This window comes from Copadichromis virginalis, linkage group LG9 (assembly GCF_057382275.1).
Source record: "Copadichromis virginalis isolate Kocher_CV1m ecotype Utaka linkage group LG9, C_Virginalis_male_GT1.1, whole genome shotgun sequence".
NCBI classification, from domain to species: Eukaryota; Metazoa; Chordata; class Actinopteri; order Cichliformes; family Cichlidae; genus Copadichromis; species Copadichromis virginalis.
This window is the reverse complement of record NC_140626.1, coordinates 16844725-16862560: the sequence shown is the minus strand read 5'-3', so window position 1 is coordinate 16862560 and position 17836 is coordinate 16844725. Positions and strand designations below refer to the sequence as shown.

Here is a 17836-nt window from a genome sequence, read left to right as displayed (position 1 = left end):
ATTGAAGCCTTAAGGATGGGAAAGGGACAGAAAGTGAACATATACAGTGATTCAGCTTATGCTGTGGGAGCAGTGCATGTGGAGCTCAAGCAGTGGCTAAGAGCTGGTTTTTTGACAGCCAGCGGAAAGCCTATTAAACATGAGATAGAAATGAGGGAATTAGCGGAAGCACTGTTGTTACCTGTTAAGGTGGCAGTGGTAAAATGCAAAGGACACAGTGCCGGATTGGATTTAGTGGCATTAGGTAACAAACAGGCCGACTTAGTAGCTAAGCAGACAGCTGGTTACTTACCCTCCCTGATTATGGTAATGGACCCAGAAGCCACACCCCCTCCAGAAAGACCACCCATACAACTAGGCCTAGCCACAATCAGAGAGTTACAGGACAAAGCCAGCCCCCAGGAAAAATCCTTATGGGTAACAAGAGGGGCCACAAACACAGATGTGTGGCGTGGCCCAGATGGAAGGCCCATTCTACCGCCAGGGGTCAGACAGACAGCAATGGAAGAGGCACATGGAGTGGGGCATGTGGGACCTGCACAAATGATGAGGAACTTAGCCGTCTGGTGGCACCCTTATCTAAAAGACATGACAAAATACATGGTTAAAACCTGTAAGGAGTGCAACCAATTTGGAATCAAGCCCGCCTTCAAGCCAATAGCAGGGTACTTCCCCATCCCACTTTGCCCAGGGAAAGAAATAATCATTGATTACACAGACATGGTGGACAGAGTAGGTAGTTACAGGTACCTGCTGGTGGCTGTGGATGCATTTTCAGGTTGGCCAGAAGCCTGGCCGACAGCAAGTGAAAACAGTAGAACTGTGGTGAAGTGTCTGATTAATCATTATATACCACAGCATGGGTTTCCCGAGGTCATAAGGTCGGACAATGGTTCACATTTCAGGAACCACGATCTGCAGAGGGTTGAAGCCGCATTAGGTTTGAAACATAAGTTTGGCTCAGTTTACCACCCCCAGTCCCAGGGGAAAGTGGAAAGGATGAATCAAACTCTAAAAACTAAATTGGCTAAAATCTGTGCACAGACCAAATTAGATTGGGTTAAGGCATTGCCTCTTGCATTAATGTCCATAAGATGCTCAGTAAATCAAACCTCTGGTTACACTCCATTTGAGTTGGAGCATGGCAGGCCTTTTCCTGGCCCCTCCTCTCGCCTGTTAATGTCGGATGAAGCTGATTCAGACCTCGATCCGAGGACATATTATAACATGCTCCGCAGTTTTGTTGCCCAGTATTCCTCACAGGTCGCTGAAAGAAACCAGCAAGAGCTGAAAGAGGCGGCTACACCTGGAATGGACTACGTCCTCCTGAAAGTCACAAAGAGAAAGTGGGCTGAGCCTCGCTGGACAGGCCCTTACCGCATAATAGAGCGGACCTCCCACGCTGTCAGGCTCGAAGGGAAAGGTGACACCTGGTTTCATTACACACAGTGCGCTGCTGCCACCGAACCAGGAAGAACCTTGAGAGAGGTGCAGAAGGACCTGTCAGAAGGAGCTGCAACAGCATCACCAACCACTTGAGGGAGCCAAAACTCAACCTACAAGCCGGCTGGCTACAAAAGGGGGTGTTCTTCATACTGAACTAAACATTTTTATTTTTCTATTTTTAACATTTTTTATGACTTTGCTTTTATATTGGCTTGAGTTTTTAAGATTTACATTTTACATTGCAATAGTTTTAACCGCTGAAAGCTCATTTAAAGTTGTGTCACTGATACTTTTTGTTGCTCTTTAACTCCTAGAACACGCCCTTGGCGAGGTGGGGGGAACTGGACCACCTTTCTCTGCCCCATCATCCTCTATTAGAAGACATCCAAGCTAAGTAAACATGTCTTGGCCCTTTCCCCCTGAAATGACAGGCAGGCAAAGATGTTGCGTCTTTGTTTGCTTCCTGGCCCTGGGTCTCATTCCCATTGGCATAATCCTGATCTGTGAAGGGCCCCCGACACTTCTGACACCTTCAAGTTCAAAAGCTTCGCCCCCTTCTGACAGTCCCAATCTGACAAATGTAGCCCCTAGGGTCCTGCCCACCACTTCCTCTCCAGTTTTGCCCACGCCCGATCGATTTAGAAAGAAACGAGACACGGTTACCTCCTGTACCCCAAGTACGACTAGAATGATTACTCTCTGTGTCCCCAACAATAAAAGTTGGGTAGTTGAAATAGATTTCGCTAGCTTCCCAGTCACTCCCGTCACCAAAGACCAAGGGGGGGATCTTTTTAACCTTGCAGTACATCTCTCCTCCTCAGTGTGGTATATAACCCTGGGAGGTTGGCATCAGTGGAAGTGGTCCAGTTTAGTGTCAGAAACGGACCTCGATTGGTCCAAGCACTCTAGGGGTCAGGCTTTGCACTGGAGAAACCAAAATATGCTCAGAATAGCAAAAAAACCGGATCTTTCAGGCTTAATTTTTACCCTAAAGGATCTGGCCTTGACCTCCTGTCAACAATTTATACTTGCCCCTTGGACTGATCGCACCGCCCTGTATTGGCAAATGGAAATATGCCCTAGCGTTGGTGCAGTTCCAAGCTCTGTAGTTAAAGATGATAACCCCACCTTTAATGGCCCTCCGGTGACATATACAAACGGGGGGAGAAACGGCCGAATACGCATTGTAGACACAAATAAAATGTCTAAAGATGACCTCTTCCAAATTCTAACCGGTATTTCTGGAGCAACAAACAACTGGTTACTACTAGCTGAACAAGCTGCTGACAAGACGGCTTCCGACTGCATAGTATGTATGGGAGCCCGCCCTACTTTAAGAGTTGTACCGGCGCCAGTCAATAGTGCATGCCTCCTGCATCTTATGAACAATACAAAACGAGGTCATTGCTCATATCTGGAAAACCACTTTCCTAAAACTCAACGCTCGGTCTCTAATAAACCACCTTTCTTTTCTTCAGATGTAGCTGTGAACAATTTCACTTGTATTAACCTGACTGGCAATGCAGTAAAACTAGGTAGCTTGAACTCTTCTTGGTGCACTGAGATGACGGTTATGAAACCAAACTTCCGACCTACGGCTAGGGCTGATTTGTGGTGGTGGTGTGGCAATAACAAGTTATATGATGGTTTCCCTCGGGATGCGTCAGGTCTTTGCGCTCTCATAACTCTTATTTTACCTGTTTTAGTCACTCCAGTAGATCTCTCTATAGAAGTACACGAAGTTGGCCTCCCATCCTCCTCTGAACGCCGCTCTAAACGTTCTCTAATCCCAGGTTCAGCTCATAATCCAACCTATATTGATGCTGTAGGTATACCCCGTGGGGTCCCCGATGAATATAAACTGCGAGACCAGGTTAAAGCAGGGTGGGCCTCGATACTTTGGATGGTTGAAATAAATGCGAATGTAGACAGAATTAACTACATTCACTTTAATGTGCAACTGTTGGCTAATTACACTCGAGATGGTTTTGAAGCTGTGCATGCACAGTTATCTGCCACTTCCCTAATGGCTTTCCAAAACAGGGTCGCAACGGATTTTCTCCTCGCAGAAAGAGGCGGAGTCTGCAGCCTTTTTGGTCAGGAGTGCTGTACCTATATCCCCAATAACACAGCTCCTGATGGTTCCCTCACTAAAGCTATTACTGGTCTCACAGCTCTTACTGTTAAAATGAAGGAACACTCGGGCGTTGATACTGCCATGTGGGACTCTTGGCTTAACATGTTTGGCAAATATAAGGCCCTTGTAGCTTCCATCCTAGTTTCCATCTCAGTTTTTGTTGCTATCCTAGTCACCTGCGGTTGCTGTTGTATTCCATGCATTCGATCCCTCTTCCAGAGACTGATTGTTACAGCTCTCACTCCTGAGGATAAGGATCTCGCCCGGCAGATGCCTTTATTGGCTAGTCAACTTCCCACCTCCTCGCCAACGGATGATGAAAACTCTGATCGTGAGGGTGACGAACATTATCGTCTTTCTCTTGTTTAAATGCTTCTAGAATGGTTGTTTCTCTGTGGTGTTTTGTATTAGACTTGTTATTAATTGTTTCCCTCACCCACTTCCTCTTGAAGGATATATCTGGTTGAACTGTGTCTGGTCGGGTTGTGAGGGTTAAGCGATGTTCTCAGGGTCTCCGGACTTAAGCCTGAGCGAATGTGTACTCCCACCACTGGATATAAATTGTTTTTTTTTCCACACCCCTTCCTCACGTTTTACCATATTCACTTTTGAATGTCCTTAGCAGTTACCGTTCTGGGTTTATTTTACGGTTGATTTATTCTTTCACATTTTCACGTTTATATCTCTCATTATTATAGTATACTCTGTGCTCTCCACATTTTTATCATTACTTATGCTTTTTGGTTGCTGAGTTACAGGAACTGTTAATTTTGTGTCACTACCCTGGTTGCACTAACTCGTGTATCCTTGTGTGCAGGACAGCTGTTACTGCTTTCATCGGGAACCGAGACTGCTTGCAGCCGACCCCTGGGCAGGGTGGTGCCTGGACTCTTTTCTCCTCATCTGCAATGACAGATAAAGACAAATGATAAGACCCGAGGAGTTTTTCGAGCCAGGCTTCGACACGTCTCTGTGTTCCTTTGAATGTTACTTATTTTTGTGTGTTGACCCATTTAAGATGGGTCAAAAGGGGGATTTGAAGAAAATATAATCTGATCAAACATTATTCAGCTTTAAATATTGTTCAGCTTTAAAGTTACTGTGCAACTGTGTAATAAAAATGTGTGCTCACGACTTTGGCCTTGAGAGCGATAAGAAGCGATCGCCTCATCCTGCAGGTGCGAGATATCTGCAAGCGAAGAGACTAGAACACCCAAGGCCGCTTTCCTTTTATGGAGTTGTTTTTCTGCTAATGCAGCACTTTCCTCACAACCCCCTCCTGTAAGTTTTAGAGAATATATACCCATCCTCACAGCAAATATTAGGAATCTCCTGATGTGAGCTGTGTTGAGAGGTTGTCTCTGTCTCAATAAAAGTTCACTGATTCCCCATCTGCTGCAGGTGTCCGGTTGTCTTCATTCTCCGCCAGCCTGGTTAAGTCAATTCCTCCTTAACATCTAAAAGAACCTATTTAATGAAGGATGACGGGTTCACTTTGTGTTTAATATTATTCTATTGCTGCTGTTGTTTTTTTTATATCCTTCAGTTGTTCCTTAAAGCAAATTTTCCATTTGAGTGAATTGAATCTAAATATAACCTAATTACCCATTAAAACAGTAAGAAACATTTCATGTCAACAGTTCTAGCATCCACTGCAGTCACTAGCAGTTGATGTATTAATTGTACAAGGTAACACAAGTCCAAAATTCATATTCTAAAAGGTTTAAGTGACCAGAGCGTTTGTTGTGAAAGACAGGGTGGAGTATTGCATGCCTAACACAGCCACAGACACTGCTCTCTCACATCCATATGGCCAGTTTAGTCTCATAAATGTATTTATGTAAATGCAGGTCTTTGGACTGTAGGAGGAAGCCAAAGCATCAAGAGGAAACCCCAAATGTGCTAACTGCTGCACCAGCATGCCGCTTGTAATACAAATCCATCACAGCAAACTATATTATTGTTCTGAGCTACTGTATGTGACCCTGTTTACTTCAGCTCAATGTACCTTTTCATTGCCCTTTAAAGCTTGTCAAATGTGCAGCGATCCCTTTGATGGACAAATTAATCTTGACAACTTCCACATCAAAATGTCTTGATTTGGCTGGCTAGCTGGCTCTATGAAGGAGAGAGTGGTTGATGGTTTATATGAAACTCTAATGCTTGTTTGTTCTTGTGAAGGAATTAAACAAAAACCAAGAAAACATAGGCCAGTAATAATTCAGACATGCTTAATTGGTTGATTATGATGGCATACACCCAGATTTGCCTTAATAACATATAGCACTCAAGTGTCTTATAATGAAAGTATTTAGCAAATGGCTGCTTGAAAATCAGCGTAAACATTTTGCTGTTTTCATCCGTGAAATATTCTAATCAACTTGACTTCGCCATATAAATTGTTTGAATTGAACACCTGTTTCTCCTTGAATTAGCATCTGTGCATCTGTTTGACATTGGGCTGCACTTTCAACACTGCAGGGCTGAAATCATCCAAATTGTATATTAGGCAGGGTTTTAACAAGGCTGCACTCAAAGCAAAGAGCATTTTGAAATTAAACATGATGAACGTCAGAGCAATTTCTCTCTTTTACTCAACATCTAAAAACAACAAGTCCATGTATTATTAATCTAGTTGTGTGCCTGTTCTGGGCAATATCCCCAGCCATTGTATGCCTCTGTACAGTCAAACCTAATTCTAAAGCCAGTTCTCATTAAACTCACTTGTTTCTTTTGCACATAGAGGTGTGGACAAAGTGTTTAAGCGCAAAGTGGATCAAAGATTATCATACAGTAATTCTTGACAACAGTATAAAAACTAAACAGTGGTTGAACTTGGTCTTTTTAAAGTTTTTCCCATGTTTCTACTGCAAGTATAAGCCATGATACACTCTCACTGGTCACTTCATTAGGTACACCTTGCAAGTGTGTTAACTTGACACAATAAGCTTACATGACAATTGCTAAGAAAGCACACTGTTTTACGATTATGAAACATAGATCAGCACAGACAGATTTCTTAATTAGCACTGACATGAAAAGGCACTAAAACAGTGAATCTTTAAGCTGGTCTTCTTTCATTAAAAAGAAGGTAAAATGAAACAACCCTTGCCCCCAGCAAACTCTGCACTGTGATATTATGGTAGAAAATTATCTTTTCTCTTCTTTGGTGCTCCATCATTATTTATTATATTTGAGGTCTAGCTGCAAACTTGGCTAATTATGTTCTAAACCTCCTACGTCTTTCCAAGACCTCAGTGACCACCAGAGAAGAAAAATGAAAACATACAAAAAGCCAATATAATGAACCTTTTTTTTTTCATTTCAAGTGGAACACAAAATATTTGTCTTTATTTAAGATTAAATGACCTGAAGTGACCCAAATTTAAAGTGATACTCATAATACTTTTAAGACTCTTAAAAAAACTGATGAACCTTTGTGTCACAGGCTGGGTCTCCGACCCAGCACTTTGAGCTTTCTTTGTATTGTTCTCATTTTTTGAGATGTTGTTAGTTTTGTGGTATTTCCTATTTGCCTTTAGTTTAGGCAGTTATTGTTCCTGGGTTTTCTGTTTGAGTTCTTGCATTATTCATCACGTATTTGGTATGTTAAGTTTGTATTGTCATGTCTAGTTTTAGTGTTTCCTGTTTTATTCTGACAGTGTCATGTGTTCTTTGGTCATTGTATTTAGTTTCACTCCTCCTGGTCCTGTCATTAGATTCATGTCAGTCAGCTGTTTCCTCATGTGTCGCCACTTCCCCTGATCACCTCATGTCTGTATTTAAGCCTTTTGTTTTCTTCATGCCATTGTCAGTTCGTCTGTTTATTCTCACCAGAGTCATAGTCATAGCCTGTTTATTTTTCCACCTCGGTCATAGTTATAGTTTTTGGTCTTAGTACCTTTAGTGTTTTGTTTCTTAGTGTTTTGTCAGTTCAGTGTTTTGTTTCTTAGTGTTTTGCCTGTTTGCTTTGGTCTCTTGGTTCATTTCCTGCCGTCATCGCAATAAAGGTTCACTTTTCTGTTAATCATTACTATTCCTCGTCATCATCTGCTTTTGGGTCCTGTTTCCGCACACATCGGCGCACCCCGCCGTGACACTTTGTTTATATACACGCTATCTGTCGCTAGGTCAAGTGGGCAGTTTTTATAAAAAAAATTTTTTTTTTGAAAACTACAAAAAAAGAATGTCACTCCTCCGTTTTATTGACCATTCCACTTCCAATCCCTCCAATATCAGAAGGAAGACTGAGTTCAATGGGCCACTGATTTTCTGGACTCTTGAGACCTACAGTTAGCCTGTCTGCCTTTCGACTCGATCTCTGCCACAGCTTCATTACACATTGGCTGCAAAAGATTTTTTTTCCCTCTGGTGAGTCACATTGTATGATCACTAGCTTTGAGCAGTCAATGTTTGTGTGGTATGTGTCACGGCTTTATTGTCCTCATTGCTCATTAAAGCTCTCCTCTGAGGGATGCAATGGTGATAAACACAAGGCACTGGAACACAAAATATTGCCTTCTCTCTCCCGACCAGGATCGATGGCCTACGTGGCAAGGGTGAGGACCACAGGGTCACTCATCACATCAAGTAGCCAAGAACATAGGAGGATGCAATTGTGGCTGGCTGAATGGGTTTTTAATTCAAGCATTTATTGGAAAGTGCACTTTGGTATTGCCCTCCAGAAAGTACCACTCATTCTGTTTAAGACTGACCTTGGCGGCACGGGGGCTGAAGTTTCTTCATCAAATCTGTTCCAGTTACCACAGAGAAGCTCAAGATGTGCAGTAATTGTTTGCCTCGAGTACTGTGAGTCATAGTCGCAGAATTTAAGTTTTAACAGCAAAATCCACAGGGACAGCATGACAGTATGAGTGAACTAATAAACACATGATCAAAAAGAAGATATTAAAAGCTCTTCTGAGTGACAAAAAAATTGAATGTCATACATATGTAGCAGTTCGTCCTAGAATTAATATGAAAACTGATGTTTAAAGACTGTGATATTCTAGGTTCAAAAGCAAAACATTGGCGAATTAAAAACAAATACACTGTTCTTGGTACCTTAAACAACCATATATATCTATATATATATCTATATATATATATAGATATATATATATTAGGGGTGCAACGATATTCGTATCGATATTGAACCGTTCGATACAGTGCTTTCGGTTCGGTACGCATATGTATCGAACAATACAACATTTGTAATTTATTTTATCAACTTTCCTTCTGACAATGCTGTCTGTGTGGAGCGCTCAGTGAATCTGCGTTCGACTACTCCGCCTAGGCTGCACTGTCGAGCGCAGATCGACTGAGCGCTCCACACAGACAGCATAGTCAGAAGGAAGAGCAAAAAAAAAAAAGGAAGAGCGCAGGGCAAGCTAGTGACAGAAGTTAAGCTCTCCTTGCAACATGGCAAATTGAACCTCCCCCACCCTCATTCTGATTTTGGTTTTCATGTGACGTATGACCCTGAAGGTAAGCGCTCATGGACTAAAGTAAAACAGTATGTTGGATGTGCCTAGGGTTGCCAACCGTCCCTTAAAATACGGAATCGTCCCGTATTTAGAAACAAAAGTACACGTCCCGTATTGAGCTAATAAGGGACGCACTTTGTCCCGTAATACAGTGAGAATCAAAAGTAGTCTATAACTTTTAATGGAATTAACGCTTTGTTTGAAAACATAATTCCCAGCCCCTCTCCTGCTTTGTGACCAATGAGCTGACAGCACACTTATGACAATTCGAGTATGACAATTCAGATTACCGCTCATCTCATTGGTCGAGGAAAGGTCGCTTACGGAGAAAATACCGGAAGACAACATGACCACAACAAGAAGCATGGCCAACAGGGAAACAAATGCCGACACTGCGGTGCAAGTCTCGGACGACAGTACACCTAATGCTGGGCAGACACTGTGCGATTTTTTCAGTCGCGTTATTCAGCTCCTGCTCAAACTGCACGATTGACTCGCAGGGGTTAGAAGTTCATAGGTCACGATGTACTCTCACACTATACCGCCCGATGCTCTGATGCGACCTGAGAGCTCACCCTGTGCGTCCATAAAATGAAGGTTATAACAGAAAATCTGTCGCGCTCTCTCTCGCTCTCTGTCTTTCACTCACACAGACACACCACCACCATCAACTTTGCTAAATTGCTAATGAAAAACATGATCAGGCAGCTGTGATTGAGCAGCAATGTAAATCCAACTATTTTCACGGTTGTTGTGGTCGTGATAATTTTGTGAGGCCACATCGAAAAGGCTCGGATGAGCTTTCCAAAGTTCTACAAGTTGTGCCTCCATCGCTTGTGTCCAGATCACACGCAGCACTGCCGTGCTGCTCCATCTTTTTCACCGACGTTTACGTGTTTGCGCGTGAGCAGTAAGCAGTGGTGACACCCTCACGAGCGATTGATGATCGGGAGCTGGTCGTGAGGTATTAATCACTTCTCGTTACCCCACGTATACTACACGATGCACGATGAAGGCCAAAATCGGTCCGATCACTCAAAAAGCGGCTCAAAATGGGCCAAAAACCGCACAGTGTGAGCCCAGCATTAGAGCAGCAATGTTTGTTCCCCTCAGAGAAAGGGAAGAATGGGAAAAGGAAAACACCTGGCTGGAAAAAGTTAATATGCATGTGCAGTGAATATCAGCGCTATGTGGCCAGAAGTGTGATAATATAATTTATTTTGTGTAATAAACAACTGCAAGGATAGATGATTACAACAAATAGATGACTAATACATAAAAGTAATACATAGATGAATAATGATGATGAGTTATGATGCGTAATCATGGGAACAAGCGGGTTTTCAAACGGGAGCAGCTGATTAGCGTTAGAAAAGCTGAAATAATACCTCAACCGAAGCCAATTGTACTAAATGCACTAAATGTGCACTGTTACAAGAATATTTTTCTTTCTATTGTTTTAAGTTAAGCAGGACAGAGTTCTTTTAAAGAAAGATTTACTCATATTCTCAAAAGTTAAGCATGACAGGCTTCTGTTTAAGAAAGAGACCTGTTTTATTGTGTTAATGTTGTCATTTTGAGCTAAAAATAAATGGCTAAATGATCATTTGTTTCACATGTGTTCACAAAGAATATGCATCTACTTAAATCAACTTCAAGTCAAATGGTTAAAAAAAATAATTTCACACACAAAAAAAGAGCTAGAAAATTCACCACACTGGGAAGGGTGAAGACAACTGGGTCGCCTGGCCCTGGCCACGAGGTGTCCCTTATTTATTTTTCAGGGAGTTGGCAACCCTAGATGTGCCACGCAATGCTCAATTACATGGGTGGGAGCTAGCGTGTTAGCGCAGTTAGCTCGTTAACGGAGATTTGCCGTGTTGTGGCGTTAAGGTCATTTTAACGAGGTTAACCTGAAAGCACTAGTGGGAACACAACGAATATGACTGCACATTTACGCCGACATCATCCTAGTGCAAAGACAAAAACAACAAGCATTCATGCTACAAACTTTACCCGAGTCATTTAGACAGCCGTTAGCACAGGATTCTCCTTATGGGGACCTGATATGTTTAATATGCTGCTGAGAATATAGCCCAGAAGAAGCGGATAGTATAGCTTTTATTTTGGAAAGAGACATTTCTCTGTAATAAACTCTCTTTTCCAAAGATGAGTGATTCCTCAATCAGATACAGGGCTTGCAAAATCGCTAGCCTGACGTCCTGGAGCTAGCGATCTTTCCAGTCGGGCTACAAAAATCTATCTCTTCCCTGCCCGTCGGGCTATTGTAGGAAAAATATATGTCAATGCTTTTGCATTCTTTCAGAAATGTAGCTGGGTAATTATGTCATTGGCATCGGTGAGCCACTGTCAATATGTGACATATTGAAATCGCGTTTGAATTTGCGCTTGTTTTTTTGCTTTCACTTTGCAATGACAGCACTGATCTGTGAGTGATGATAATTTGTGCACCAATTCCTCTGACATCGTCTTATTAATCGTTAGCTTACTATGCAAACATGACAAGTGAAATCTCCCGCAGCAAGCTTAAACATGTGAGAGGTTGATCGCGCAGAGAATCGCTGAGCTTATGTGAGTCCGTGTGTAAAAGTAGCAGTATATATATTTTAGTTCTGCTGAGCCAAATAAGACAGGTCAGGGTGAAGAAGTGACAGCCAAAGAAAAGCTTACCACAAAACGGAGAAGTTATGACAAATCAGACTATAAGGCAAAAAGAAAGTGCAGCTTTATGGTTTCATGGACAAAAGAATTTCTGTGGCTGCAATATGACGAGCTAAATAACCAGGGCTGCACATAAGTGGTCCGCAGGTGCGCATTCGCTGTCAAAATAAAAAACGCGCACAAGGGTTAGGGTTAAATTTAAAAACTGTACTTTTGAGTTAAAATATATATTTATAATTTTAATAAATGACAAATTAAAAAGGCATGAACATTTTTTTGTATCGAAAAAATATCGAACCGTGACACCAAAGTATCGAACCGAACCGTGAATTTTGTGTATCGTTGCACCCCTAATATATATATATATATATATATATTAGGGGTGCAACGATATTCGTATCGATATTGAACCGTTCGATACAGTGCTTTCGGTTCGGTACGCATATGTATCGAACAATACAACATTTGTAATTTATTTTATCAACTTTCCTTCTGACGATGCTGTCTGTGTTGAGCGCTCAGTGAATCTGCATTCGACTACTCCGCCTAGGCTGCACTGTTGAGCGCAGATCCACTGAGCGCTCAACACAGACAGCATAGTCAGGAGGAAGAGCGCAGGGCAAGCTAGCGAGACAGAAGTTAAGCTCTCCTTGCAAGATGGACCTCCCCCACTCTCATTCAGATCTGGCGTTTGGAATTATTTTGGTTTTCATGTGACGTATGACCCTGAAGGTAAGCGAGTCATGGACTAAAGTAAAACAGTATGTTGGATGTGCCACACAATGCTCAATTACATGGGTGGGAACTAGTGTGTTAGCGCAGTTAGCTCGTTAACGTGTTGGCCGTCTAGCCCCATGCACGGGGCGATCGGCGGTAGCTCGTTAACGGAGATTTGCCGTGTTGTGGCGTTAAGGTCATTTCAACGAGATTAACCTGAAAGCACTAGTGGGAACACAACGAATATGACTGCACATTTACGCCGATATCATCCTAGTGCAAAGACAAAAACAACAAGCATGCTACTAACTTTAGCTGAGTCATTTAGACAGCTGTTAGCACGTGATTCTCCTTATGCTGCTGAGAATATAGCCCAGAAGAAGCGGATAGTATAGCTTTTATTTTGGAAAGAGACATTTCTCTGTAATAAACTCTCTTTTCCAAAGATGAGTGATTCCTCAATCAGATACAGGGCTTGCAAAATCGCTAGCCTGACGTCCTGGAGCTAGCGATCTTTCCAGTCGGGCTACAAAAATCTATCTCTTCCCTGCCCGTCGGGCTATTGTAGGAAAAATATATGTCAATGCTTTTGCATTCTTTCAGAAATGTAGCTGGGTAATTATGTCATTGGCATCGGTGAGCCACTGTCAATATGTGACATATTGAAATCGCGTTTGAATTTGCGCTTGTTTTTTTGCTTTCACTTTGCAATGACAGCACTGATCTGTGAGTGATGATAATTTGTGCACCAATTCCTCTGACATCGTCTTATTAATCGTTAGCTTACTATGCAAACATGACAAGTGAAATCTCCCGCAGCAAGCTTAAACATGTGAGAGGTTGATCGCGCAGAGAATCGCTGAGCTTATGTGAGTCCGTGTGTAAAAGTAGCAGTATATATATTTTAGTTCTGCTGAGCCAAATAAGACAGGTCAGGGTGAAGAAGTGACAGCCAAAGAAAAGCTTACCACAAAACGGAGAAGTTATGACAAATCAGACTATAAGGCAAAAAGAAAGTGCAGCTTTATGGTTTCATGGACAAAAGAATTTCTGTGGCTGCAATATGACGAGCTAAATAACCAGGGCTGCACATAAGTGGTCCGCAGGTGCGCATTCGCTGTCAAAATAAAAAACGCGCACAAGGGTTAGGGTTAAATTTAAAAACTGTACTTTTGAGTTAAAATATATATTTATAATTTTAATAAATGACAAATTAAAAAGGCATGAACATTTTTTTGTATCGAAAAAATATCGAACCGTGACACCAAAGTATCGAACCGAACCGTGAATTTTGTGTATCGTTGCACCCCTAATAAATATATATATATATATATATATATATATATATATATCCTTCCTGCCTTCTTGGGACCTTTTTGTGCCACTGCTATGTGTTAAATGGCTGCCATTTCCACTGTGTTCAGTGGAATATAACCAAACTTGCCACAGGATAGTTTTTACCTGTCAATGTTAATATTCCAGTGTGAATTCCTTAAATCAGCCTAAAATGGCTGAGCAGCAGAAATCCCCACACCCATCACCCTGGGGACCATTTTCTGCCCATTGACTTCCATTATAAACGCTATTTTTCAACCCCAAATTATCATCATATGATTTTATTTTTTCTTCTTTTCTTGGATGTCAATGAAGACTCAGGGCCTTGAAGTTTTAATTTTTAAATTGCAAAAAAAATAATGGCAGGTCAAAATGTATGTTGGTGCCAATCTTTGGTCCATCTAAAGGCCTACTTATAATGACAATCACATATTACTTCAACTGGTTTTTTGTGGAAATATTTAGTTTCGTTTTTTGGTTTTTGGGGCTTATAACACAGGGCGCTCATGTAATAACACTGGGATTTGAAGGGTTAAAACAACGAAAATATAATTAAAACTTTACATGAATATTTCAGGGAGAAGTAGTTTTACAAGGTTGGCTAATTTAAAGTGGAATAAAATATGGATATATGGTCTTTTTATGGCGTGGCTGAGAATGGTCCCTAGGGTGATGGGTGTGAGTTTTTTAAAGGATGGCAGGAGGGATATAGATAGATAGATAGATAGATAGATAGATAGATAGATAGATAGATAGAGTGTGTATATAGTATATATGTAGTACCTGGATCAAAAAAACATCACCATGGAACATTATCCATCATGGATTGGCTTCCCTAGAGCTTGAACCTCAAATTTTGAGTGTGGGATGATCTTTGTAGGGAATGGAAGAGGACAGGCAACATCCAAAGAAGAGCTTTGAAGGTCCTTTGAAAGTTCAGGCTGTGTTGAAGAATAGTCATACCAAATACTGACTTTCAAGATCATTAGAATTGTTTTTTCTTATATGTTGCATTTCCATATATGCTTGCACATTTCAAGGAATAGCTGCACATATTTCCATTTTTCCTAGCAAAATATTAAAACATGATGATGATGAGGTGACTTTTGCACAGTAATCTGCTGTGATTCTGATACTTCAAAGCAATGTACTAGTACAACCCTCAAATGTTGAAGATTCTACTATTTTAATGATGTGTTGCAGGTTATAGATTTCATATTTTCAAAATAATCTAGAAATGCAAAAATTTCAAGGTGATTCCATATTGTCTTCTCAACGCTGAGTGATGTTACATATTTCTTCTTTACTGGATTTTTAAAAATACCATTAACTAAAACAGTTTGAATTTGAATGGCTTTTGTTTCATGAAGCTTGAATATTTAGCCAACAAACAAAATAGTCTTGTGGCGTATCTGTAATTTAATATTTGCTACAAAGTACAAAAGAGTGTGGTGATTCCATAATTTTTGCCAGGGGTCGCAGATATGTTAATATAGAGATACATGACAAGACAAGACTGACATTTTCTTTCCTAGAGCCACCTAGCAATAGCAGTGTAAATAATTTTAAGGCAGACTAAGACTAAGATTATAAATCAGTTAAAAAAAAATTATAGTCCTTTAAGGAAATATTGTAATTTGGTGATTTCACCAGCAAGCACTAAATGAACTACACAGTGAAAGTGCTGTGTGGGATTTTCTGTGTCTTTTACAGTCTAACAAGAACAGCAACCAAGCACATTGTCATTCCTTGAAGTAGGCCTTTTTTTAACCTTGATCATAGATTCAACACTAAACTGCTTCCATCAGAAATCATCAATGGCCAGGAGGAAAAATAATTTTAAAAAAAGACCTGAACTTTGTTGAGACAGCCAAATTGTGACCGCAGTTAGGGACGTCCTGTGTCCTATAAAGACATTTGAAACTTCAGGGCATACTGTCACCTGAAAGTCCACATTAAGATGATTATGCACATAAAAATAGCAGACTAATCACTTTGGGAGTAACTATACATTGCTTTGATGTAAAAAGGCTCTCATGTGAACAGATCAAATGGTAATCAGTGGTTTCACCACCAGAAAGAACTGACAGCTGAAGATCAAAAAGTAACCAAAAAAAGTTTTTTTAAAGAAGTTAATTGATTTAGAATTACGTGTAGTTACAATACTACCTGAAAATAAGAATATTGTTTATTTAGAGATGGGAAGAATTACAAAATGATATCTGAGAATGTGTTTGTATAATTGAGGTGCTGTCTGAAAACTTAAGCATGCAAAATAGGCCTTTTAATCACGGTGAACAAAGTCCTAAATGTGAAAACAGGTGAGACAGAGACATGAAGTAAGAATCTGTCCACACATGCACAGGCATTTTTGTAAAACATAGAAATGGAGCTATTTCTATGAGTTTTAACCTTTCATACACAAATAAATAGTATTTTAGATAATTGAAAATGGAGCTTTAAAAAAAACTCCTTCAAGGCTGAAGATTTTCAGAAAATCAGTTTGAAGGAAAACTTAGCACATGATTGACCTTGCAAGACAAAATCTATCTACTTATTTGATGTCAGACTGTGCACTGCATTATTGTTTGGCATTTCTACACCTGTTGCTCTTGACAGCTCTTGACATTTTTTACAATGTAATGTGGAGATTTCAAGACAAAAATGGGAAACATGCTTTAAAAACGTCCCATGTACTTGTGAACATAGCCTAAAACCAACACAAGATATGAATGAAAACTCTACTTAAAAGTAAGAATAAAAATCATGACATGACCCAAAACAGGATTACAAAAGTGAAACACATCACTAGAATACTTAAGAACCAAGAACTCAATACTTCTAGAACTATGATTGTGAATACTTGAATCAAAAAAGAAATCAAAACACGAATCAAGAACTCAACGCAACACTAAGGAAAAAGACTACTGAGTACTAGAGTACTGGAACAACAGTGAAACCAGAAAGAAAACAGCTGATAATTAAATATTAATCCAAAGACTCAAAACTATGGGATGAAAACCAGGGAGCATGATAAGCACTGTTTCTAAAAAAAAAAATAATTGCCTTCTTGACAAATAATCCTTATTTATAATACTTTTATACTTAAATGCACATATACATAAATATATATTTAAAAAATAAGCAAAGATTTTCAGAGCATTAAAAAAATCATTAAAAATAAACTGAAAATTAAACCCTTTTTTACACCTTGGGTCATGTGATGAGGCACATGGTCAATAATGGGTCAAAAACCCTCTTAAGGGACAACTCCCACTAGGCCTTAACCCTTGTGTGGTGTTCGTATTTTTGTTACTCAGCCAGTGTTCATGGGTCTGGTGGACCCGCTAGAGTTTTGGCTTTCCAAATTAACACTATCAAACAATTTTATGTTAAATTACTCAACAGATGTTTACTTCATCCCAATTACAAGACACATGAACAGCAAACATGGTTAATTTTTTCCCTTTACCTTTGTTAGATCACATTTATGAATTAATGTGCTTCTCGTTTTTCTTTTATATAAAATGTTATAAATAAATCAGTTATAATCAAGTGGAGTGAGTGGAAAGACACAACACATTTTCACGTGAAAAAATAATTAATTGTTTAATTTTTCTTTTGAAAAAAACTGAACTTCGGGTCTCACAGACCCAAACACCATACAAGGGTTAAATGCTTGGGACTCTCCACCATTTGGTCTTAGAACTAAAGAAGCTTCTCGAATGAGAGGGCAAAGTTCTTCAAAGAAGTCCAGGTCCTTTTCTTTTCAAGCTCCTTAGATTACTGTACCCTGGATGACTGAGAACCTATGCAGACACTACAATAATAAAGAAAAAAACAAAAACAAATCAGATGACCCCCCTATTAGCAAGTGCTTTGGCGACAGTGGGGAGGAAAAAACTAGATTTTAACAGGAAGAAACCTCCAGCAGAAACAGGCTCAGGGAGGGGCAGCCATCTGGGGATGGGGTTAGGGGAGGAAGACAGGACAAAGACACGCTGTGGAAGAGACCCAGAGATTAATAATAACT

The 17836-nt window shown here is 40.3% G+C and overlaps 1 protein-coding gene across 1 annotated transcript; it reads left to right on the top strand.

Annotated features, from left to right (window-relative positions):
- Positions 1 to 1651: 1651 nt before the first annotated feature.
- Positions 1652 to 4978, top strand: LOC146701667 (uncharacterized). The gene has a single exon (XM_085467955.1). The coding sequence runs from the start codon at positions 1847 to 1849 to the stop codon at positions 3950 to 3952; it is 2106 nt and encodes a 701-aa protein (XP_085324081.1). The 5' UTR covers positions 1652 to 1846; the 3' UTR covers positions 3953 to 4978.
- Positions 4979 to 17836: the final 12858 nt, after the last annotated feature.